At 39.8% G+C, this 25999-nt stretch overlaps 1 protein-coding gene across 1 annotated transcript in view; it reads right to left on the bottom strand.

Annotated features, from left to right (window-relative positions):
- EIF2AK3 (eukaryotic translation initiation factor 2 alpha kinase 3) overlaps positions 1-25999 on the bottom strand; it is a 45953-nt gene that overhangs the window by 8072 nt on the left and 11882 nt on the right. The window contains exons 3-13 of the mRNA XM_080399994.1: positions 14144-14338; positions 12266-12396; positions 9976-10210; positions 9547-9709; positions 8103-8240; positions 7468-7590; positions 6645-6865; positions 6191-6303; positions 5030-5152; positions 3602-3751; positions 1813-2581 (exon numbers count right to left, since the gene is read on the bottom strand). Of these exons, the coding sequence (XP_080256120.1) occupies positions 1813-2581; positions 3602-3751; positions 5030-5152; positions 6191-6303; positions 6645-6865; positions 7468-7590; positions 8103-8240; positions 9547-9709; positions 9976-10210; positions 12266-12396; positions 14144-14338 (2361 nt within the window). The remainder of the gene's footprint in view (positions 1-1812; positions 2582-3601; positions 3752-5029; positions 5153-6190; positions 6304-6644; positions 6866-7467; positions 7591-8102; positions 8241-9546; positions 9710-9975; positions 10211-12265; positions 12397-14143; positions 14339-25999) is intronic.

The following is a 25999-nucleotide window of genomic DNA, read 5'->3' as shown; positions in this document are numbered from 1 at the left end:
AAACTGCTGCCAGCATTGAACTTTTACTATGTTCCAGCAAAATGCTACACACCTGCTGATTAAGACTAACAGAGTTTTAAGTGAAGCTGTACATAAGCTTTACTGAACAGCGATCTCAGTGAAGCCTGCAGTGTTACAACTGACAGTATTATTAAGAAAGGTTATTAATTAACATGTCCAGCAACATACTAGCATAGGGATTTAATTACTTTTCTGGTCAGTTTCTCAAGCACTAAAGATTTTTCAGATAGCTGGTTCAAGGTAATTGCTCAATGCTGATGGAGAAAGAAAATATTTGGATGGGTGTGTGAGTTTTTCTAACTTTGACATACCCTTTCAGTTACTGAATTTGAATGCCCTTTTACTGCAACATCCAAGATGGTATTTTTATCTTTTGTTTCTACTGATATCAAATTATTTCCATTTGAGAAGCTACAACAACAGTCATAATCATTACAGTACTTACCCCACTGAGGTAGCTACGAATGCCTCCTCAAATAAGCAAAGAGAAACAGGAACTACCTCTCCACCATATGGCAATATCAATCGATTTCTCAGAGCTTATAATAATAATAAGACTAACTTCAGCTGGGGTCTTCAATTACATTCTGGTATTTGGTAACACATACTGACTCTTCCAGTGCTAAAATTTCCAGCAAAATTAGGCACCACCATAGGATCAGAAGCGAAATGAAAGAATAGGTACAAAAAGTTACTCCTGACTTCTGTTACATTAAACACCAGAGGTAAAAAACACCTTTCCTACTCTTAACCACCTGTATGTTACCAGATGTTAAAAAGATTATGAATCCTTCAGAAAGTTGCATTGTGATAACCGGCATTGACTCAGAATTCAACTCCAGGTCAGTTCACATTTCAGTCCTAGAGCAGTTAATACTTAATTTTTACTTTCTCTAACCAGGAGTAACAGTAACACTGCTGCTCTTAGGCAGTATTGCTATAGAAAGAAGAAGGAAAATACCAGAATTAGAATCATAGAATCATTTAGGTTGGAAAACCAACAGTAAGCTTAACACTGCCACATTATCTGCTTCACTTGAAACTGTAGAAGAACCACCAAATTAACTTGCTTTGCTACACAGCTCATGCCACACAGCTCAGCAATGAACAACCCTGTATAAAGAACCTGAACTAAAAATGCCATAAAACAAACGCAAATGATCTGTGCCAGGTACAAGAAGTCTTGCTGTAAGAAAATTTTTAATTGCAATAACGAATGATTACTGTTTATTTCCAGGAGCACTGCACCTCCAGATTATTGTAAAGACACTAACCCAGCTTTTGTAACACCCATGCTGAGGTCACTGATAAGAGTCAACTATTTTAGCAGGACTTGTCTCCAGTGCCATATTACTCCCACATACAAAAAAATTTTACCTGTATCCACACACACAGCATCTGCCAGTTTAAAGCAGAACCTGATGCTAAGCTAAACAGCCTGACACTCTGTATTAGGAGCAGTCAAATTTGGAACTGCTGATGTTCAAGTTTGTAATGCAGTGGAGGGATAGCTGCCCTGTGATGCTGTTTGAGTCAGTCCGTGTTTTTCAGGAATTTTACAGCACCAGAGACTTTTGTATGATACTTTAGGCACAGATAATTCAAGTTGTGATAGCCCCAAAGATAACCTCACAGCATTAAACCAGAAAACATTTGCCTGTAGGACACAGCCAGTGACAGAACCAGTTACAAACAGAATCTGCAAAGTTCAGGCATTCAGTGATGATCATGACCACAAATAAGTAAGAAAAAACCCCAACACATTTCCAACAGTAGCCTCGGAATACAAACCTTGAGATCCCTGTGCATTAATCCTTTGCTATGCAGAAAGTCAACTGCTTCAGCTATCTGCAGAAATATCTGCAGACACTCTGTCCTTTCCCTCTCCTCTATCATGCATCTTCTGCTCATCCAGTCTTTAAGGTTCTCTTTCCGGCAAAGCTGCATCTGGATGTAAAGATACACCTTTGGAGAGGTGGGTTTGACTTTTTCTGCAATATTTTTAGAAAGGTCCAGGCTTAAGCTTGTTGGCCTTGGTGGAGAAACGGAGAGGGGACTTCCTGAAGCAGATTTCTTGTTATCAGATTCCTTTGTACTTTTTGCCTTATCCTCAGAAAGACTCTCATCATGTGAAACATCAACTTTATCTTCCTTACTAGAAGCATTTCCACAACCAGAATCCTCAAACACAATAGAAGAGGAGGTCCCTTCCCGTAGGTGCACAACAGGAACAGCTGAAGAACAAATTTCCAAGGAATGACTCAGCTCGTTATTGTTGATAGTACTGTCTTCTACATCACAGCCTGTAAGGACACTGTCCTGAAGGTTTAACAGCAGATCTTCTGACTGGTGTAGGTCCCTGTTTTCCGTGTTAGAAAATTCCAGAGGAGAAAACTGGCTTCCAGATGAATCAGACTGGCCACAGGGTATTCCCACAGACCTTACCCTCTCTGATGAAGTGGCAATAACTTCAATGTGCTCCTTTGTAGAAAATGGCTCTGTTCTGATCTTGAATGAGGGGACATCCATTGGACTGGGAGAACTGAGTGGCCAATCAGTGCTAGAAGAATAAAATCAAGAGATCAGTACTACAGAACATCATTCCACTAGAAATGCATTTTCAGAAGGCCAGGTTTTAACAGCTGCTATCTCTGAGAATCATGTCATACTGTAACAGTAAATGACCACCCAAGTGTGGGAATCACTAAATAACCAGGATTTAGTGTCCATTTTTCTTAGCGAGGATAATGTTTTTTTATTGAGACAAGACTGTTAATAAAGGAAAATTTAGCAAGCTCTACTGCCTGGATTCCCAATGTGCAATGAGGCTCATCTTCTACTTGGAAAAATTCAGTCCTTTAGAACATGCATTGCAATGACTATTTAAAGTACCTTGGAAGAGTTACAGCTGTGAAATGTTAATTTGATGCCTGAAATATAAAGGTCACCATACGCTAAAAATTGTTAGGCATGTTACGATGTTACTATTAAGACCACTAAGTAGTCTTGTATTAGGCCTCCTTCTTTAAATGCTAACATACATACACTTTTTCCTTTCTCTAACATCCTCTAACTCCTTTATCTAATTTTCCATTTTTAACCTACTTCTACCAAGCTTTATAAATCGTCACTCTGATTATTCCTCATATATTTCTACTGAAATAAATTCATTGAAGCATTGGAGTACCGAACCAGATCAATCTAAACCAAGACAACAAAGAGGAGGAAAGCGGTGGAAAGAAACAAAGAGGACAGAGATGCCGAAGTTTAAAACTGAATCAAAGTAGCAGTGCTCCAACCTTCCAGCCACCCGAAGATTCAATTACAGAAGTTAATTAAGAACTACAAGATGTTTCCTAAGCTGAAAGAAGGACCTTAACACAACAAAGGACCCAAAAATTGAGAGATGCTATGCACAAACATGACAAATTTGTACTTTGTTCAATTGAAAAGTTGACAGGCTAAGTTAATAACCACCTCTTTCCTACACAGTCTTCCCTTCTTACTAGATCATCTGCCAGTTCTCCAGTTCTGTTGATGTACAATCTCAAATTCAACTGTTAAAAACCCCATGAGTTACCTTTCATCTTTTAACCACTGTTCATCCATCTTTTCCTGCCATCTCTCAGGTGGAGCCTCCAGCCACGCGTTGAAATACCGAACAATACCTGGATGTTCAAGTTTAGCTAATGCCTTGACTTCCCGCATCACCTTTTCACGAGCCAGTTCTCTGTGATTTGGGATGAGGAGAAGAACAGAGACATGGTCACATAAAGCGACAGCATAGTACAGAAATTTCTGCAAAGGAATTTAATCAAAGCTAGCCCAGTATAAATCAGGCCAGTAGTATTGCTCTTCACACCAAAAGACAGATTATGTCTTAAAAGTCCCCAGAGTAACTCCTTTAGGTTAGAGGTGTAGAGGAGCAGTATGTGCTCATAACAGCTAAATGTTTAGTCATCCCTTTTCCAATAATTACAGGCAGCAAAACTGAGAAAAAAAAGGTTCATCTTGCTCTCAACTGTTCAGAAGGATAGAAAAAAGACCACTAAACAGCAATATTCTACAGGGATATAGAAGACACTGATACAAAAGATGACAGACAGTAATAGCTTAGTATTTCTTTTTTAATTGGCATAACATAAGGAGACTGCATAAAGACTATTTCCGTTCCTTGGACAGGAAAGCAGGTAGCCTGCTATCTTTTATCTTATTGAAGTAAATAATCTCTCTTCATAAGACTGTAATTGGATCAAATTAAGTCAGATGGTTTTATTTAATGGGTTTGAATATGCTTGGAAAAGAAGAATTTAGGCTACCTTAAATTTCTGAACAAAACCTTTAATCTTAAATAGTCACACTTATTTAACACATTAAAAAAAATAGTAATTCTAGATTTCATAGCTTTACCCCCTCCCTCTACTGGCCTGCCTTTTGCTGTTCTAACTTGAGATTTCCAGAAGCAGTGTCTCCCATCTCCCACTAAAAGGAACTGCTGCAAGCTCTGTGTAGGGTAATTCAGCAGCATGGCTTGACCACCTATGACTGAAAGAAAAGGTAGGGGTTGTGGGACCAGAAAATGAAACAAACGGACAAATGGAGTCAGAAAAGCTGGTGAGGGAGAGAGAAAAGAAAGAGAAGGTGGAGTAGGAAAGGTAAGGAGAGGAAGGAGAGAAGCAAATTAACAGTGCTACAAATAACCGGTCCTGTTATCAAAGGTTCTATTCATCAAGGAAATCAAAGGAGTTCCCATGTAGCCGCAGCATCCTCAAAAGGGTCCTGCCACGCAAGTATTTTAGCCAAGCAGATCACCCTTCCGCTGTGATCACATATGCCAAATTCTCGATGCCAAAACTAAGACAGGCCCCCCATTAAAAACTGTATCATTCATCCTAATGAAATATCTGGGAAATCAGTTCAGGAACAGATGGTTCAGTGTAGGATGGGCTCCTACCATTCATTCATTCATGCGTTACTACTTCTGTATCTCAACAAGCTCATTCATTACCTGTTAGGTAAGCGGATCCTTTTGATAGCATAGTTGCAGTCGTCTACTTTATTTCTGGCTTCAAAAACTACTCCAAAACCTCCACGACCCAGGCACTGAATTGGTTCAAAATCTGTCAGATACCTGGGAGGAGAAGGATGTGAGGAAAAGACAGAAAAATGGAGGGAGGACAGAGGAGAAAAATGTGTTAGTATAGATAGAAAAAGTCATCTATGACTAAGAGTGAAATATTTCTGCACAAGCAAATCATGCTGAAAGACTTGAAGCATCTCTTATCTTTTATCCCTGCTTTCCCACTCAGGCAATCAGATGGTTACCTATTTATGCAATGGACAGTTGCTGATTATGCATTTATTCAGTGTGTATCACAACACAGGAAGATGCACATGACAAACTGAATTTTTCAGAATATCAGGTTGCATGCCTACTGGATCATGGACTGTGAATATGTAGCCTGAATTTCTACACTCAAACTGGGTGGTGACCGCTGAGTATTTTCTAAATCATGATTTGCCTTTAACCCCACCCCAAATAACTATTTTTGTAACTAGTCCTTCTAAGTATCCCTTCTGAAACATCACTGTTCTTAAAACTTCACTTCCTTTCTTATTCTTCCTCATTTTACATACAGTTCTTACTTTCAGTGGGTTGCAAATGTACAGAAAATGGTCACATTTTCTCCAGAGTATCGTGGCATGCCCCTATATACCCTTCTGCCTTCACCAACTTCTTTGTAACAGCAACAAAGTTTAATTCCAAATATAGTCTGCTTATTCTGCAGTGTATATAAAACATCATCTGTTTCCATCTGCAAGTGCGTTTCTCTGCTTTAATCCGTAAACACAGGAACAGAGGGAATAAAAACAGTGATTAAGACCTTCAAGAATCAATCTGCCATTTTACATGTCAGTAGGAAATATGAAAGCAACATTCCTGATCACAGGTATCCTGTAGACTCTCCGGAATTGCTCAGACTAATCCTAACTGCAATCTCCTGTTGGTAATGTGGTGACAGGGTTCTTTGTGCCAGCTGCCAATTATCCTGCAAAGTCAGAGGACTAGGGTAGGTAAAAACAACTGAACATCTGCTCTTTCTTCCAGATAGTACTAGTTATCACACTACCTAAAAACCCTGTACATGTGGTGTTGAACTGAGCTCACCTTGACACGTATCCAGAGTTCTTGACGTCACTCCAGCTGCTGTCTTTAACATCTCCACAAGCGGTCTCATATTTACTATCAGTCTGACACTGTGTTTCAGATTCCTTCCGCAGCTAACAAGGGTTGCCAAAACAAGAACAAAAACCAACCAAACAAAAAAAATTCAACTCCTTAAGTACTTGAGACCAATTTGTACCCCTAGATGTGGCATTAAATAATTTCAGTGTAAATATCTCCAAAGACATCAGATACTGTTGAAGCAGTCTAATCCGCTTGCTGAAGCAGTTAAGCAAATTGCACATGACAGCTGACAGATAGATTAAACAATAAATTTAGGCTTTAGATTTTGTTATCTCATTGGTAACTTACTAATACTACTCATTGCAGACTTAAAACCAAAAGAAAAGGCTAGAATAACATCTTCTCTATTTAGGATTCAGAAAAAAATACTTACTCTGCTGTAAGGATGGGGATGGAAAAGTTTGCGTACGATAAAAGTTGTGGCCACAATGCAAAATATAATGGTGCCAACAATTTCTTTCCACCAGTGAAGCAGAAGCACAGGATCTTTTTTGCGAATGTTCTTGTAATTTGTATCATCAAAAAATCTAACAGTGATCTGGGTGCTACGTTTATTTCTCTCTCTCTTGTAGTAGGGTAAGTAATAACCATTATCTGTGTATAAAAGACACAAAGAGGGCACAGATTTACTTGTAGGTAACAACAAAACAATTCTGTCTTCTCATTAACAGGCTTCCTCAACAGGCACAGGGTATTTTTGTCTGCATGCCCTACGATTTTAAATGGCACATAAGCAAATTCAGTTAATCAAGGTTGTGGACTCCACAGTGACTGTGTCTCCCATCACAGTTTTCCACTTCAGAAGGCCTGACCACTGATAGCTTTAAACCAGAATATCTTCCCTATGGAAAACTTCATACCACCCTGCTGACTCTCTAGCACTGTTAGCAAATTTTGAAAAAAATAATTCACAAGCTTTTTCCACTCAGACCAACTACCAGTGGCAATGACAGTACACTCAATACTTCTGCAGTAGCAATTCTGGCACCCTGAAATGCTTTGTGTGGCACTAATTGTACATACACCATAATTTGGAAATCCTAGTTTGGGCAATAATTTGGTAGTTCACTGAATGTTACAAAGAAAAAATACACACATTTAAGATCACACAAATAGCCACTTATTGAATTTCACAGATAACAGAATGGGTAAACCTGGCTATCTGGAACACCTCAAAATTTGGAAACTCCACCTACCATATGGGTACTGCAGAACTGAAAGCGCTCCGTTACTGTACTCTTCATGAGAATACTTGTCATTGCTGAGACACTTATCAAATTCATCAGACCCCACCAACACTGGAGTCCTGGAAGGAGAATCTAAGCATAGAACGGACATAATTTTATGAGAGGAATTGTAAAAATTCTGTTCTTATATTAATTTAATGAGAACTCCAATTGCATAATCTTAGAAAATGTCTCTTGGACCAGACCACAAGAACCAAAATTCATGACAGGAAACATTAAGAAGGGTGTTTTAACGTAACAGTTACTTAACACCTCTCCCCCTTGCAAAAGTAATAGTGTTGGAGGAGTCAATTCACTCATATTCACATCACTGCAAAAACCTTTCTCCTCTTTTTGTTGAAGAATTTGATTTGGAAGACCCAACATTTCATTATTAAAAAGACCCTAACAAATCCATAGTAAAATCAAGCAGACATTAAACATTTAATTAGAAAAAAATATATATTATTAATAAAGCACAGAGACAGTTCCTGAAGTGGTTTGCAGCTGGAAACATTAGACTAATTTGAAACGTACTGGAAATCAGAAAGATGTCCTGTCTTTTCAGAGCTAAGACTGGTAAATGAAACTGAATTGATACTTACGGATTAAAGGTTTCCATTTGATTTTCGGAAGAGGAATAATTGCATTATCATTCCTGGATTCCAGAGCCTTTGGGTTGGTTGGGAATTTCTCAGAAATTCTGACTGACGACTGAAGATACAACTGGCCCCTGTACATACCTAAGTAATAAACCAGAGAACATACTAGTCTTAAGATTTAGTTCTCTTCACCCCAAGTATAAAATTGTCCAGTTAAAAACATTTTGGAAAATATTTCTTTCTATTCTGAGAATCTGAAATACTGACTCTGATTGCTAGGCTGGATGAATTCAAGTAATAAGTTTCCTCTGTTCTAGAAAAGCAAGAGATCAGGACATCCCATTTTCATTGTTGGAGGGCTGGTGCTACAATAAAATGCCAGGAATTTTTAAGAGCTATAAAGCCACTTGGGCTTTGCATATAAGACTTCTTTCAAACTTCCTACCATTGTTAATACTGGTACAGATTATTCCTCAACAGCCACTACCAGGATGGCTGGAACAATCTGGCTTCTTCCTAGTGTTATTCTTTATCTGTGTAACCACTAACAGGAAAGCTGCAAGGTGTAAAGTCTTACAGAAAAAGGCTAAAGCAAACAAATTCTTAGAAAACCAAAGCATGTTTACCTCCCACAGACAGACAGACAGCTGACAGGAAGAAGGACCTGGGGCCACTCTACTTCAAATTGTCACAAACCACATCAAATTAATTCCGACAGCTGGATGAAAACTTAGTCACATGAAATCTTAACTGAAATTTCTTCATGGTAAGTTAGTGTAATCAGTGTAGAAGAAAAAATGAATGTGACAAACTGGCAGGCTGGAGGGAGGCACTGCTTATTGCTTACTGAGCAATAAGACTACCTTTTACTATAACCTATCTTTAAAGGTTTCAAGACTTTCAATTATCTCCAATGTACTGAAACTACAAAGCAGTGAACATTTCAGAATCAAGATGAAAAGGTTTATGGTTTTGAAATGTTTTGGTTTTGCAAAAGGACAGAAAAATAAAGTCAAGCTTCTAACTAGCACTGTTTAAGCTAAACAGTCATAGATATTAATTCTGCCATAGCCAAAGGTATACTGTACCTTCTGTAATTGTCAGAATTTCTAAGATGGGTACACAGAACTCTGACTTCGAATGACAACAGCAGAGATGACCAGAGCAGGTTAGGACAAGGTAAGAACTGATCTCTACCTTTTGAAAGTTTTTAAATCAAGTCAAGGTGCTTTTCTGGGATATATACGTTAGTGAAGCCTCAATTGTGGGGCTTTATAAAGCAATGTAGGCTAAATTTAACAGTCTTCATTATGCAGAATATCAAGATTGGACATGTTACAGCTCCTCTTAACTGTAATCTACCAGTACAGAAAGCTCTGCTTTATTACAACCTCAACAGAGAAAAGAGCAATGTTTACTATAAAAAATGCTGCCATCAGTGTCTCACCTAAATAGACGCTGGATTCTGTGGCCCCTCTGGCAGCTTCCACAAGATCTTCTTCATCTTCCAATACTTCATTGTTCGCAGTATAACTTGTGTCATCAAACAGACTGATTGGAACTACTTTGCCATCCTTAACCAGCCATGCAGAAGCAATTGGAGTGCAAAACTGAAGAAGAGAGAGGCAACTGGAAAATTAATGTTGCATTAACTAAACATTGCATAAGAGTAATGCTAAACAATGCACTTAAACTCCTTGGTTTAGTTTTTGTAACAGATGTAGCAGTTCAAAGTAAGACCTTCAGTTAAAAGAATTATAAGCAGATGTGTGCTTCTTTACAAAGACAGCACTTGAAACCCAAGATGAAAGACGTCATCTATGATGCTGCAAAACTTGTACTTTTGTAACATTTAATATTCTTTCTTTTGGCCTACCTGGTATTCCCATTCCAGATGTCCTCCTCGTCTGTTAAAAGCCATCACCTTCCAGTCAGCTACTGAGACCTTTATCACTGTATCTTTCATCATAGCCTCCTGCTCATCCACATCCGAAATTATTTTTGTTTCTTCTTTATTCATACTTGATTTAAAATTGCTTTCAATATAACCGGCCCTAGTTTCAATATCTGGGACATAGCGCAGCTCAAAGTGACCAACGCTGAAATTCCACCTAAAAGAAAAAGAGAAAAACTTTGTAGAAACAATTAATACATTCGAAGGAAGTCCCAAATCCTCCATCCAGAAGATTCTTAAACCTGTACTTGGCCTGTATTTTCACAGTAAACTCTCAGACTGTCAGGAGAACACAACTGTACCAGGAGGGGGAGTGCTAATCCAGAATACAAACCAAACAAGCTGAGAAATCTTGTCCAACATGATGGGAGAGTTAAGAAAACAGCTGGTAAAGTAGGGCCAATGGCATTAAAGGTTTAGTTCACGGAGAGAGCAATTAAAATCACCAAGTAGTACAGCTGGGTCTGTTTAGTAGGAAAACTTTATGTAGCTGATGAGTAACAAATATAAAGCATTTAGGAAGCAGCATTCTACACAAGACATACTGTTCTTCGTTAATAAAGCAGATTTAATTTGAAACGTAAAGTTTTTCAAGCTGAGGGAGGGACAATGCCTTTTTTATTTATTTTAACCCCAAACACGACCTAACACAGAATTCCCACACACAATCTAACACAGAATTTCTTTGACAGGTACTTCATGAAACAAGGACTGCTTGTGTCCCATTGGTTAACACTGAAAAAAGACAACCGCATAAAGAACACAGAGTTGTCTTGCACAGCCAAAAGATATTTAATTTTTGTAAACCAACAAATTAGGGCAGAAATGGAAAATTATTTTCAAAAAGAGAAAGAATAATTCTTTTATTTTTTCCATGATACAGCTGGATGCTGTAGAGAAGATACAGATGTGAAAGGATGGCAAGTTTGTGTCTTGAGCAGCAAGAAGGGGGAAAAAATATTTCTTGAACAGTATGTTTGGGTACTCAAAAGTTTCTTAGGACCAGTCTAGCAACCACCAGAAGCCCAAACTGCATGGTAAAAGTTTGGCACATTTTATATATTCAGTTGATTTAGTATATGTTTTTCTTTCTCTCGATTAAAACCCCATGTCTATCCTGTAAATTCCATAGCAGCCATAATGTGTCACCAGGAAAGTACCTCTGTTTCTGACTACAAAGACAGGAAGATTACGGTGTACAAGATGTCATACTATGTTTTTGAAAGATGTGTGTGAAGGAAAAAGCATGTTGTTATGACGTACCTCTCCCTGCCAATATCAGTCTCCAAGAACCACGGAACCCAAGATTTCCCTTCATAGACATCTGCTAATCTATTGGAATTCTAATTACGTTATCTGACACACTATAGATACACAACCTGTCAAATCCTGCTGCAAACAGGAGAGGGAGCAGGGGAACAGGGAATGACCAGTTCACTAAATTGTTGGGCAGTTACTGTATCTATGTATGGCAATCAGCCTTTTAAACCTGTATTTTATGAAGTGGGGTTTTGGTGGCTTTTTTTGGTAGTAGAATACGTGTCTGTATTTTTATAGAAATCTTGATGTATTAAAAAAATCAATGTGACAGCAATAGGAAAGATAGTCACAGACTGAACTAGTTTCTACAGCTTGTAAAACAGACCACTTCCATTTGAAATGAACAAAGTAGATTTAAGAATGGGACTCTTAAAAAAAGACAGAAGACATTTTAAAATATCAACTTATAATGAAAGCTGAAGACATCAAGTATAAAAAAAAAACAGTGACAGTTACCACGAGTAGGTAAAGAACTTAAAAGTGAATCAGTAGGTCGTAAGAAGACTTTTAAACTGTCCTTTTGTATAAGAATCAACAGGTAGAACAAACATTACTGACATTTGCCTTGTGTAGTACAGTAGTGACAAATTCTTTCGAGGTCTGTAAGGAGAAGGAAAGTAATTTTCATTTGATTTTGAGGGAATAAATATGTGCACATATCTTTTCTGTCTAATCAGCTATAAAACTGAAGTTAAAGACATTTTTCAAAAGCACTAAAGAGCAAAGGGATTAGATCCTAGCTAAATCTGGTGCATTCCTTTGGTCAGATTGTTAATCTAAACTCCCTTGTGCAACTCCTAGTCTAATGAGAATTGAAAGGTCAAACCCTTAAAACATTATGTATTAAGAACTTACCTCTATCGGATTGTTTCTGAACAATTCTTACACTTACTTTTCATTGCCACTGCGTGGTCCAACAGCACGGACTGTTTTCTGGGTTCGGTGTAGTAGGAGAGTCTCTTCCTGTTCTGTTTCATCATCATCCCACCGGCGACAGCCCATAGCTGAGCAGATATACTTCACCTAAAGGACAAGGCAAAAGACTCGTACATGCTTTGAAGTTCTGAAGAACTTCAAGACAAATAAATGTAATCAACAGCAATATTCAAAGTTAACAATCCTTACAACAGATTTTTGGCTCACAGGCAATTTCAGGCTCAGTGATTTTAGACGCTTGACTTGTGGGAAATTGAAAAGTCTGCTTTAAGAGATAAAGGCATCTCAGAACTAGAATTTTCAAAAGATTCTACTAAGTCTACAGTTTGGGCTATTTTGACCACCTTTTGACATTCTGCACATACTTCTAACAGAAAGAAATCTTAAGTCTCTCTTTTCCCACTATTTCTATGGATGTTGACAGAACATTCCTACAAGACCCACAGCATAATTCTGCTTTCATGCTATATTTGTCTTAGCATAACTATTAGCTTCAAATGAAGTACTATTGATTTATATAAAATATTGCCGTCTTTCCCCTTTGCCTTAACAGATATTAAAGGGGAAAGAAGACATCATTTAACTTTCACAGTCACACAAACTTTGCAACAGTCCCAAACTCAAACTGAATTTGGATTACAAGGGCAACAGTATTTTGAAAAGCAAGTTGAATACACTTTCAGGATGTCTGAATCAACATCAGACTGCCAAAGACAACAGATTGCCCAAACTCTTAACGAGGAAGAGGAGGGCACTATTTCCTGTATGAGGTACCCTTGCTACTGTGAGCAAAGCCAAGAATCAAAGCAGGAACACAAATTTCCACTTCCTGAACGCTGGGGGAGGAGCAGTCTGTTGGCACACCAGTGCCCTCTGCTATCAGTGAGGAAATCAAAATGATTTCATGAACTCTTGTTTTGGGTCTATCCTTTTTTTTTATTAATGATCACTCTACACCATACCACAGAAATATTCTACATTAAATTATATGGTCAAAATGAAAAAAAACAACTAATTTTCTGGAAAGCAAACATTGGAAGTATAACATTTTTAAATGGAATCTATTTTTTAACTTGTTTTCAAATGCTTCTGACTTAGCAAATGTCTGTTCTTCAATACACAAAGCATATGACTTCAACATGTAAGGAGAACTTCTAAGAAATAGTAAACTCACTGACTACAAGTCTTAAACTTTCACATATGTTGAACATTTTTCTTGTTTTCAACCAGATATCCCTCATTAGTTGTGAAAATAATGAAATTAATTGTGAAAAGACTGTGTAACCTAAAGCCTTCTTTGAGATGCAGTAAGCTGAACAGCAAAGTCTATTTCAAGCAGAGCCATATGATAAAGCTGAACTCCTCTCCCAGCTTGGTAGAGAGAGGTCATCCCTCTTATTCCCTCCTCACTCACCTCTGGCTGCAAAACCCCTGTCCCTTCCCTAGTGCTGGCTCTGGCACTCCCCAACCCCCTGCTGAGCTGGCTACAGCTAACCTAGCACAAAACTAATCCAATAAAAATTGAACAGTTTGCTGTTGGGTTAGCAAATTGAATCAGCTTAGCAAAGGGTGAGACAAGTGTCAATGCCAGCAGAGGGGATACAATGTGAGCTCACACGCAGAAGATTGCAGTGAGGGGCTCAGCCATACCATCTAACTGCACCAGCTGTTAGCCTTACTCCAGCCTGCCGCATTAGGTGCCAAGAAGCTCAGATTCTGCTCTGTTGTGCATGCAGTTATATACCTGAGCTGTACTGCAGTTTAAATCCGAACGAGCAATCTGTTTGCAAGACAGTGCTTGAAACACACACAAGGCAATTTTTCAGGCTCTTACCTTCCCTGAGTATGAGCTCAGCCCATAGGTCGTCAAAGACTTCCCCCCAACTAAGACGACATCTTCACCAAATTTGTAGGATGACTCAAGAAGAGATTCAACTGTGAAAGGAACTGCTTCCATGCTCTCTCGATCCCGATCCCACTGGAAAAGGTCCCCATCCAAGGAAGGGATTATCATCTTATTTCCAAATACCTAAAATAATTTAATTGGAGGTTAGCTACCATTTAACCACAATTTTATCAAAACACACAGATCGCAAATGGAAACAGAAACACTGTATAAACAAGTACACGGCATTATGTTCCAGTGTCCTACTTTATAGTTTCATACCCTGGAGTCTTATTTTTCAAAGTTATACTCAAGACAGAAAACTTTCAGGTATTCAAATAAAACCTGTATTTCACTATTTTTAGTTTAAAAACAGTTCAGTGTGTGACACTTCTTCCACTTTAAACAAAGCATTTTAAGGCTCAGTCAATTGATAGATTAGTATTCACCCAAACTATAGAAAATATGATCCGGGAGGAAGTATTCTTGAAGAGACAGTCACTGGCTAAAGTGCAGATTTTGCAGATTATTTGTCATAGTTTTAAGACAGTGGCATTTTAGGTAAAGGTCTACTTCACTGGGTTTTTTTCCAGAGCTGGTTTATTGCTAAACACAAAATCAACCATTCCCTGTATATCAGAATACTGAATTTAATTTTAAAAGAAAATCTAAGGCTATATGTGAGTCTTTTACAGTTAATGACTACTCCAAAATATCTATCCTCTGGTATAGCAGAAAGAGCAGTTACTGAGATCAGAGTCCACATTTCACCTTTGCCTTTCCAGTTAGTTAAATCTAACTTCTTGTTCCCAGAATTTCTTATGTTTAAATATATCATTCCTTTAAAACTTGCCTGGCTTTTTCTTAAACACATAAGTAGTTAAAAAAAAAAAAATAAAAAATTCTTCACCAGGGTATGGGGTTTCATCCATTACACTCAGATTTTCAAGGAGATCCTAGTTCGGAAGTATGAGTCATTGTCAAGGAGTACTAAGGGACTTATTAAGAAACTCATTATCAGCATGATAGACCATAACTAACACTGTGGAGCCACAGTGGCTGTGCCCATCAAGAGCAGCGAGAAACTGTAATCCACATAATCTTAGCTTTTGAGGATATAGATTAACATGGAGATTTTAATGTTTTTTCAGAACCTCTGTCCATTTGGGCAGTACCTTACAACATAATTACACTAAATTCAGATACTTTACACTTTAAGATTTAAAGAATACTTCTGGTACATGTTTATTAGTCACTTAAAATACTCGGGTTCAGACTCCAAGGCACAGATGTGTATTATGAAGCCATACAAAAGATCCAGAATGTTTCTGGTTATTATTTCTGGAACCAAAGTGAGGATATGAAACCACATCTTCTGCATGATTAAAATTCTCTCTAACATGAAACTTTTTATTCCTCTAACTGGGTCACAGATGAGCAAACAGCATTAAGCAAAGTTAGGATTCACCTAAACATGAAGGGAAAGACTGGTCTTGTAAATGCATGTATGTCGTGACTAATACCTCTTCTTAACACTGTTTGACACACCTCATTCAAAGAGGAAATTTAGGCGAGTTACCTGACAATGCTGGTCATGGTATTTAAGATCACTAAAAGATCCAACACTGATGCTTTCTGGCTTTGAAAAGCCTCATGATGACTGACAATTAAAATAGTAACTCTCAGGAAGATAACATGTAATCGAAGAGATGATAAAAAATAACCCCCTGATAGAAGTGGCAAAGCCCTTTACAAAGCAAAATGAGGTATGCTCTTTCCCTCCAGGTATTTACCTTATGGCAAAAAAGGCCAAACATTCTGGAAGAGACATTGCATGAGATCTGTGATGCACAAGAAATGTTGCCTTATGGCCTACCATTGGGGAGGAAAAATATACACACACGGCTCTTGTGGTTTAACCAGACAGCTCTATGCATCCCCTTACAGAAATAAATCAACATAAAAGCAAAAATTTGTGCAGGGAAGGGTCATTGGTAGAAATCACTTATCAGTGTAAAAATCAAGCAAACAAATAAGGTTTATATAAACATTCTTATTCAAGAGTAGCCTTGCGATCTTGAGAAACAAAGGAATGCAGATTTTGGAAAATACCTTTCTAAAAACAAAAGATGCCAGTGCCAAAGTTGCAGCTGTAACCATGTTGGAGTATCTTGTTAAAACATTCAACACAGAAGAGTAATACCATAAAATGTTTTATAATATATTCTTTCAGAAACACATAATAATTTTGTTGACAACTTTTAGCCTGTTACTTGCATTAATAAATCCTCTATTAGGTTTCTCCCTGCACATGGTCCAAATACTTGCAAGTAGTTTGGATGCCTCATCTCTGGCAATATGAGATATTCCATATGTAAATAAGAATGAAAAGTAAAGGTTCTTTCTATAAGCACCTTTCCAAATACACAAAAGCCAAACCATTCCCTCTACCACTGCCTCAGCACACAGAGCCCAAGCCCAGCAAACCCAGCCATCAACTAACTTCCAAGTCTAATCATGAAGAAATTCTTCTGGCCATCAGTCAGCTAAATCCATATCGCATGGTCAAACCAGATGTGTGGCAGTGGCAGCTAGACAGCCACTTGCAAGTTCAGACTTTCAGATATGCTTGCTGGAAGCCACAGCTGCAATGGCGTTGTAATGCAGCTTCAGACCATCCCACCAGTTTGTGAAGAGAGAAGGCAGTGGTACAAACTGTCCATAAATCACTGTTGAGCAAGGCAGACTCTCAGTAGGTAACTCTGAGAGCTCTGGGGACAGTGTGACACTTGTCACCTGGAGTGTTTCCTCTGTCCTTGAAGCTCTTGCTCCAGGGCCCTAGTAGGAAATTTTCTACTAGCAAACGACAGGAAAAACATTGGCCACTTCTTCGAGCCACACACCCAAATGCTTAACATGTTTCATGAAGCTCACTCAGCAACACACATTTCTATACTTCCAAGATACAGGTCAAATCAGGTCATGGCTTGCATGCCTTCAAAAAATCTCTGACAGTGGGGCACTGCCTGCTCATCTGTTAAAACCTTGGTCCCCATAAGCTGTGAAGAAGAGACAAGACCGTTTTGGTCAGCTCTGCTGATCACCTGCCCATGCTCCCAACCTTGAGGGCACCTACGGGAGCAGCAAGTCCTGCGTGACATTGGGAAAGAAAGGCTGAGAAAAGACACAACTGCTGTCGGTGAACACACCAGGAAAGAGAGCACAGGCAACAGGAAGAGCTACTGCACTGAAGGACAATGCCAGAATACAAGCAGATGGGGTTAAATTGGCTGTGAGTAAGCGCAAGCTAGACATTTCGGTCACTAACCATCACCACAAAGGTAGTATTTCACAACAGAAACAGAATGGGGTGGGGGGTGGGGGAAATCCCCTTCTTTTAAGATGAATCTGTCTATAAATGGGATTACATGACATGGTGCTGAAAAGGGACTGCACCTGATTACCACAAAGGTGGTCTTTTACTATAGCAGCTTTATTTGAAGAATGGGGTATGTAAATGTGCCTACTTGCAGGTGCCCACATACACACACAACAAAAGGCATTTGTGGCCACTTGTGTTGACATCTTCTAAAAGAGCAGTTTAGCCAGAGGTTTTAGAAGGACATTAATAATAACAGCTCCCAAGTTATGCAGCTCATTCTCTGGTACATCAGAAGCAGCAAAGGGACTTTCCTTGAAAGTACTAGCAACTAGCATCGGCATGCAGCTCAGGTAAAGGAATGACATCACCCTGTATCTCAAAAGCATTACCTCATCTCCTAATCCAAGGAGTGAGTCACCCAGGCAGTCAGCTGCAAATCTCTTGGCACAGAAAATGTAGGTTACCACGATGCACTTACACATTCCTCTGATCTGTCAATGTAAATAGCTATTTGTTCAGCTTCACTGGTCAGCAATATGGCACATAATTGTTAAGTGGCTTGTCTTTCAGAAGTAACACTTAAAAAAAACCACCCCACATTAACTATCTAGCCCTAAATGAGATGCTGCTCTTTTGCTCATTAAGAGTTTGAAGCTGAAGTTCTCCATTGGCTCAGCGCTGGGTGCCACAGCCCTATCAGCGGCGCTGGCTGCTCAATCTCCAGGCCGACGGGTGAGGTAATGCAGTTTCTAAAAAGCCTTCACAAAAAAAGCAAAAAGGCATAACGATCCGAAATGGCATATGCTACCAGGGAATTTGCTGTCTAGACTCTTTACTGGAAAGGAGGGCACTGCATGCGAGATTCCACAGCAGGTTGATCGGTGCAGGAAGAAAGCTGCTGATTTATAGCAGTGGAGAAAAGGAGAAAAAAAAAAAAAAAGAAAAAATATAATTGTGTAAACAAAGATCAAAACAAGCTGAAGCACTAAAGCTTCCTTGAGCTGTTTAACTGTTCAGTGTGACATTCACTTCCCATGCCTAACACTCATTCTCATATGAAGCAAAAATCAAGCCTGTTCACCTGCAGACATACCTGAGACAAGTCTGGTGCCAAAACAGTCAATATTATCGTTTTCAGATGGGCTGGACTTTCCAGTAACTCCAAGGAAATAACTAAACGCAGGTAAAATATTTTCCTTGGATTAGGAAGTGTTACATCTTTATGTTTTTCTAACACTTCAGCTTGTGTTTTTCAAACCTTCGTCTTACAATAAACTGCGAGAGCTTCTTTCCAGTTACTAATTAACTAAGACTAGCCTAGATGATCTTAAATGAAAAGGGTACCAATTTTTCTCCTCTATGATTATCTCTACAATAGGATTACTGTAACAAACAGGATCAAAGCCAACATCAGGCATGTTCTTAAGAAAGCAACTTCTCAGTGAGAACTGTGTCTTTTAAGCCCCTTGAAAATCAATCTAGGCAACATATTAAAAGGCACATAAGTCAAGCTTCACACTAAAGGGTATAAACAAGAGTTTGCACAAAGCTAAGAAAGCAATCATTGTATGTTCCACATTAAAAAAAAAATAAAAATCATAGGCCTACAGTAATACAGATATACCCACTATAAATGTTTATAGATTTTTCAGGTGAGATATATATATATATATATATATGCACAAACACAATAGGCAAGGTCTAGAGATGTCCGTAGTTCAGGTTAGTCTGAAACTGATTTATTGTCTGCTGTTTTTTAGTATGCATGCAGGGAGGTATCTGCATAGATGCACTGGTTTATGACTCCCTTCCAATGAAAGAGGTTGTTTCTCCTCCTCAGCTTGCATTTCAGAATGTTAATTCATCTGTTTTCCCTTCAGCTACCTGCAGAAATCCTGAAGCACAGGGTACTACAAGGATAACAGGATACTATTACAGACAGGCAAACCCTCATCAAATAGGAGCAGACTGGGATGAAGGGGCCAACTAAAGTCTAAGGAGATATTTTTCTTCAAACTTTCTGCAAGGCCCACATCATCACTGCTACCTTAAGAAGAGAACAAAGACCCAGGCACCAGCACAATCTTTTGAAAAACAAAGGCTATTGAGTTAAGCTATTCCACTGCCTAAAGTACTGGTAAAAACCCCAACTATTCTTCAGAGCATACAGTGTTGTTTAACCAGCCAAGAAAGAAGAAAATTGACTGCAAAGAGGAGTCCATGATTTAGATCAGTAAAACGACTTTCTGAGACATGTTCAAGGCCAATGAGGAAGCTAAAGCAGGAAACACCAGCACACAAGTGGTTGTTTTGTCTAAAAAAACTTTCCTTCTTGTGAACACCATTACTTCTGATCTCAGCACTGCACTATTTACAAAGTGTGCATCTGTTCCTGACTACCTCATGTTTTGGTTAACCAGCATATGTACCCAAACCGTCTTCAAGACCAGATCTGTGAGAAAGGCTACACGTGGACATCTGATGAATCAGTATTTGATGGAGCAGTTTATGGAGGTAGGATTTAGCAGCCTTCCTCTACTGAAGAGCTGCCTGTGCCAGAGCAGCACATCAGTGAAGACATATAAATAGGTTTCATCTCAGCTGGTGTGTGACACAGGAAAAGGGCACACCAGCTCTGCATAGCAACAAGTGAGTGCAGATGTTTCTCACCCAGAGGATGATTTTTACCATCAGGCCGCACAGCTCACCCAGTAACAGTTCACAGGATCTGTCAAGTGACCAGACCTGGTCCCCTGCTCCTGCCCATGTTAAGGTCCTTATGACAGAAGTTTCTATCCATCATGGTCTTTCTTCTCCTTCCACCACCACCCTTACTCCATGAGCTGGTAGTTTCCATTTAGTTTTTCACTGGTTAGAGAAGACTGGACCAAGTCATAAATGTAATTTTCATGGCCCTGTATTTTGTGTATGATGAGTGCATGAAGCAATGCTGTAATCCTGTACCTGGATGAGTATTAGAGAACTAATTTGAAAACTCTTTTTTTCTCTCTCCTCAAAGCAACACCTCCAACGTCCTTCCAAAAACTTTAATTATAGTTGGTATCTCTGTCATGACTCCACACTTCAGATATTAAAATCTGATCAGGTGTAAGCTACCAGAGTCCCAAGAAAACTGTCTTTTACACAAACAGTGCAAAAAGCAACATATGACAGCAGCACAGTAGCTTCAGAGCTTCAGAATTATAGCATGCCCCTGATGCTGAAGAGTATCTTGTTCAGCTTAAGTTTGCCATTAAAACACTTAGTCCTACTCTGTCCTCTGCCCTCCCTTGAAGAGCCAGGCAGGGAACTGGACCAACTGCAGCGTGCTAACTAGACCACCCCAGCTTCAAAAGAGATCTGGTCCCCAGTACTATTTGCTGTGCAATCAAACAGATCCTTCTTCTGATGACTAGCAAACTAAAATACCACCATTACTTTAATCATAGTCAAACAAGACTTGGGGTTTTGACTACAGAGATGCCAGCCTGTTCTGCTGCCATGGTAACAGACTTTTAAAAACTCTTCTCTTTGATAATAATAAAAAAACCCAACACATGCACTGTGCTTTAAGAAAGACTATTTTGACATTATTCCATCCCCCTCTAACATTGTACATTTTATTAATAAGACCACAACAATCTTCTGGAACTTAAGTGCAGTCTTCCCTGAGAAAAAATGGTGCTGCTGCTACTGAGCCCATCACTGAGCTCCTTAAAACTAATAGCACACAAGGGAGAAGATTAGCGAAGAAAATTAAAATCACCCCAAGCCCTTGTCTCTACAGAAACAGGCTCTATGCAGAAGCTCATTAACCACCATGTCAAAATTGGTACTCATGTTGGGTTTGCATGGCAAGGTTCTGGTAGTGAGGGGCCTACAGGAGTGGCTTCTTGTGAGAAGTTGCTAGCAGCTTCCCCCATGTCAGATAGAGCCAACCCCAGCCAGCTCCAAGAAGGACCTGCCGCTGGCCAAGGCTAAGCCCATCAGTGACAGTGGTAGCACCTCTGGGATAACGTTTTTAAGAAGGAGGAAAAGAAAGCTGCACAACTGCAGTTGGAGAGAGGAGAGGCGCGGGGGGAGAGCAGCAGCCCCACAAGCCCCCAACAGGGCCACAAGAGGCCGGAGCAGTGCCAGGCCCTGAGCAGAGGTGGCCTCCAGCCTGTGGGGCAGGCCCTGGCTGTGCCCCCCAGCTCATGGAGGTCCATGGTGGAGCAGATATCCACCTGCAGCCCAGCAAGGGCCTCACACCGACGCAGGGGGATGCCTGATAGAGGCTGTGACCTACTGGCAGCCCATGCTGGAGCAGCTCCTGGCAGGGCCTGTGACCCCATTGGAGAGAAGAGCTCGGGCCGGGGCAGATTTGCTGGCCGGGCTTGCGACCCCGTGGGGGACTCACGCTGGAGCCAGCTGTTCTTGAAAGACTGCACCCTGCGGAAGGGACCCTCACTGGAGCAGTGTGTGAAAAACTGCAGCCCGTGGGAAGGACTGATGTTGGAGCAGTTCATGGAGGACTGTCTCCCGTGGGAGGGACCCCACGCTGGAGCACAGCAGGACTGTGAGGAGCCCTCCCCCGAGGAAGGAGGAGCAGCCGATGCAGCATGTGATGGACTGACTGCAGCCCCATTCCCTGTCCCCTGCACTGCTGGTGGGAGTGGGGAGAGAGCCTGGGAGTGAAGCTGAGCCGGGGGGAAAGGGTCTGTAAGATATGTTTTTATTTCTCATTATCCTACTCTGATTTGATTGGTGATAAATCAAACTAATCTTTCCCCATGTCCAGTCCATGAGGGTAACTAGTGAGCGATCCCTCTGTGTCCTTATCTTGACCCACAAGCCTTGCATTATATTTTCTCTCCCTAGCCTGGCTGAGGAGAGTGATAGAGTGGCTTTGGTGAGCACCTGGCACCCAGCCAGGGTCAACCCTGCACAGAGCTGTTCCAGTATTGGGATGTTTTAAGACAATGTTTTAACTGCATCACCACCTCCGTCTCCCCCAAAGCTCTCTTGCAGGCTACTTGGGCTCCTATGGCACCACCTGGGAGCTAAGCAAGATGCTTCTCTTCAGAGATAGGGAAAATGGACGATAGCAGAAGCCCAGGTCACTCTGAGGGTCCAGGATTCAAGCTGATCTCTGCCAGACTTGGCATGTTTCTTCCCCTGGCCCTGCCTGGATAGTGTGCTTTTTTTGGTAAGGACACAGAGTCAATGTGTTTTCAAAGTTTAAGTCACAGAGCAACTCCCATAGGAAAAAGGGAGCCCCAGCACCAGAGAAGAACAGAACACGGCAAATGCACAGTCTCGTTTTTCAAGGATGCAAAGAAAGTAGAGTGCACAAAGCATGCAGTGACTCTGACAGAAAGATTAATAGTTACCTGCATATGGAAAAAAAGTCCAGAAGAAATTCAGAAATGAGATGTCAGCAGCTGTATTGCTAGAGGAATGGTTTTCTAAATTAAAATGCTTAGAACTGGAAACAGGCACTTTCTTTTACAGACAAAAATACAGGTGGAAAGTTCAAAAAGGCTTTAGGGCAGAGTAAGTCACTTTGTTGTGTATCGGGCAGCTGAGGTCCAAATATCTAACTTATCCATTCCCTGTGCTGAAACATGTATTTGTCTAGACATTACTAGAGTCAATCCATTTTAATATCTGTAAACACTAGAACTGCTTAACAGCTGATACAAAATGTGCAGTGTACCATATGTAATTGTATGTAAAACTCTAAATATGTATGTAGGAATGTAAATATGTAAAAAACCAAGCTCTCTCTCTCTCTCTGTCTTTATCTTAACCCATGAGACTTATCTTGACCCATTAGGTGAAGGGTCTAGAACACAAGCCTGAGAGGAGCAGCCAAATGAACTGGGGTTGCTTAGCCTGGAGAAAAGGAGGCTGAGGGGAGACCTTATCACTCTCTATGATCTTAAAGGTCTTTTCCAACCTAAATGATTCTATGACTCTACTATAAAATATAACAAAACAACAGAGGCAGTGAGCTGATGGTAAACGTCCTTTCCAAGATTCGCAGCATTTTAACCATGTCTGTGAGCATGACAGTTGAAAGTTGGTCATAAACTTTAGCCCAGAGTGACTCTGAGAAACTTTCCTGGCTTTGTTCAAGGCAGAGCATCACTTGTGAGGACTAGGGTTGAGAGCTCTGACACCATACAAGCCACAAGATCTTGTTCTGTAGCTTCCCACGCGTCTCCTAACGGAAACTGTCGTCCCCCCAAACATCCTCACAGTACAAGTGAGAGGACACACGTCAGCACTTTATCAGAGCTTTATCAGTACTAACTACATCAAGTGTCAGCCAGAATGACACCAAGCTAGAAGTCTTGTTTAGTTTTTTAATTGAAAAAAAATTGAACTAAGATGACAGTCTTTAAAAGATATGTAGTTTTGATAAACAGACAAGACCACTTGCCTAAGCAACAGCTCTACTTGTCACCTTAGCAAAAATCAATGATGTGGCATCATACTAACCACTAACTCTGCTCAGGCATCCATCAGCAATTCCCTTTCTCCACAGGTCTACCACTTCACATTAGTAAGTTTGGTTGGTTGCATTTCCTAGAAGAATACAACTTCTCACTACCTGAATATTTCAAAACAATTAAGTATTTTGCTGATGAGTTTTTGTCCACTAAACATCATTAGAAGTTTATTTTCAGGAGAACTATAAACTATGGTTTTTTGTTTCACCAAGAAAGCAGCAAAGGTCTGTACTCAGAAATCCACGTGTCTCTAGTAATTCCCAAGCCCATTACTTCTTTATGGCTATGCAGACTGTGCACGTTTCCTGCAAATGAAAATAAGACTTTTGGCATCAAGAATCATAATTTATCTATGTAATTAAAAAGCAGTCACATCTATTCTCTTCTTGTAAAAGACAGGCTCCACTCCCCCTTATAGCCCTAATAAGTCTTTTCTGCCTCAATTGCAATTAGAATTTATCTTCTTTTGAAGTACAGTACTGGACACTCACTTCTTATTCATTATGAGCTTTTCCAGGACCATTTAGTATCTCTCTACCCACAGGCAGCACAGGATTGCATTTCCTTCCCCTCCAGAGGAATCAAGATAGTAGCTGATAACCTGTCACAGGATCTCTTAGTACACAGTATTCTCAGTTTTAAACTGGTCACCTTCAACCTTCAACAAAATTGTTATCAAGTCCCATATCTTGTATTTCAATTTGTACAGTTTAATTCCATTTCTATTATAGAAAACCTGTATGACTGAGAACTGGATAATGCCCCTGTCTTCCTCTACAGGAATAACACCTCCAGCTATCAAAGCATCTGGTGGTCCTACATCCATCTCAGTAGTACATAAAAAAAAAAAAAGATATCAGTTACAGGACACAAGGAATTCTACTATAATACTCTTCCAGACAACTAAAATTATAGCACCTTACCTGCAAGGAAATAGATTAGTCACTGTCAGTAACAAGTCCATTGATTTACACTCTGCCTGCTTGAACAGAGTGGCAATTTGGGTCTTTACATCTGTTCACAACATATTACAGCTGTAAAGTTATTTTACAGCATTAACAGAAATTTTTAAAAGTTTATTCTTTGCTTTGTTGAGTAAAACTTTGCTGTAGAAAGTTTTGCAGACACTCAAACACTTAAGAGAGCCACCTTGTTATTCTCTGTATATGGAAGCCTGACCCCACCGCACAGTATTTGCTCCTGCAAGCAGCCTGTACATTTGCACAAAGGCTCTTCCAAGCACTGAGCAGGAAAGATTGCTTCTGTTGCTGATGTGCCCCATGTCAGATGTTTTAAGATGCACAAATACACTAAAAGTTGATTAACACTAGTGAGCTGGACAAAGCCATTGTTTTTAAGCAGAATCCAGAGAGAAAGCCATTTTCTCAGAATGTTTGTGTAGTTTGAAACTAATACTTTTGTTCATCCAGTGACTGTTAGCAGAGTCAGAACAGATTTATACAGGTTTAATAGAAATTCATAATATTCAGCACTGTATTCAACAGCTGCTATAACATCAAACAAGTCTGACACCACCCATGTCCAAAATAAACGTATCTCAGCTTTTTGTTTGATGATATTTACAGGCAGTGACTTCACTGAAAAAAATTGAAGTAGAAAGCCATGGATCAAACAAAAACTTCATTTTCATTCAAGTTAATAAAACGCTGCCGCAGGGATGCCCTAAGTGGTGGGTGACTTTCCTAAATTGATGTCACAAGATTTCTCTTTCAAAGAGACTGTTATTTACCCTCCCCTAACCTCTGGGAGGGCCCATAAAAGAATCCAGAAACCACAATTCAAGCCCCTCATAGGGTGTTTTGACCTCTTGTCTTGCCCTGACCTGCTTCAGTGTGGGTTTTCCAATTTCTTCTACACCAAAGTGTAAGAGGCCAAAGGACGACAGCTGCTGAATTTCTTCCCACA

Source organism: Falco punctatus (assembly GCF_963210335.1).
Source record: "Falco punctatus genome assembly, chromosome: 1".
NCBI classification, from domain to species: domain Eukaryota; kingdom Metazoa; phylum Chordata; class Aves; order Falconiformes; family Falconidae; genus Falco; species Falco punctatus.
This window is presented reverse-complemented; position numbering and strand designations above follow the sequence as displayed.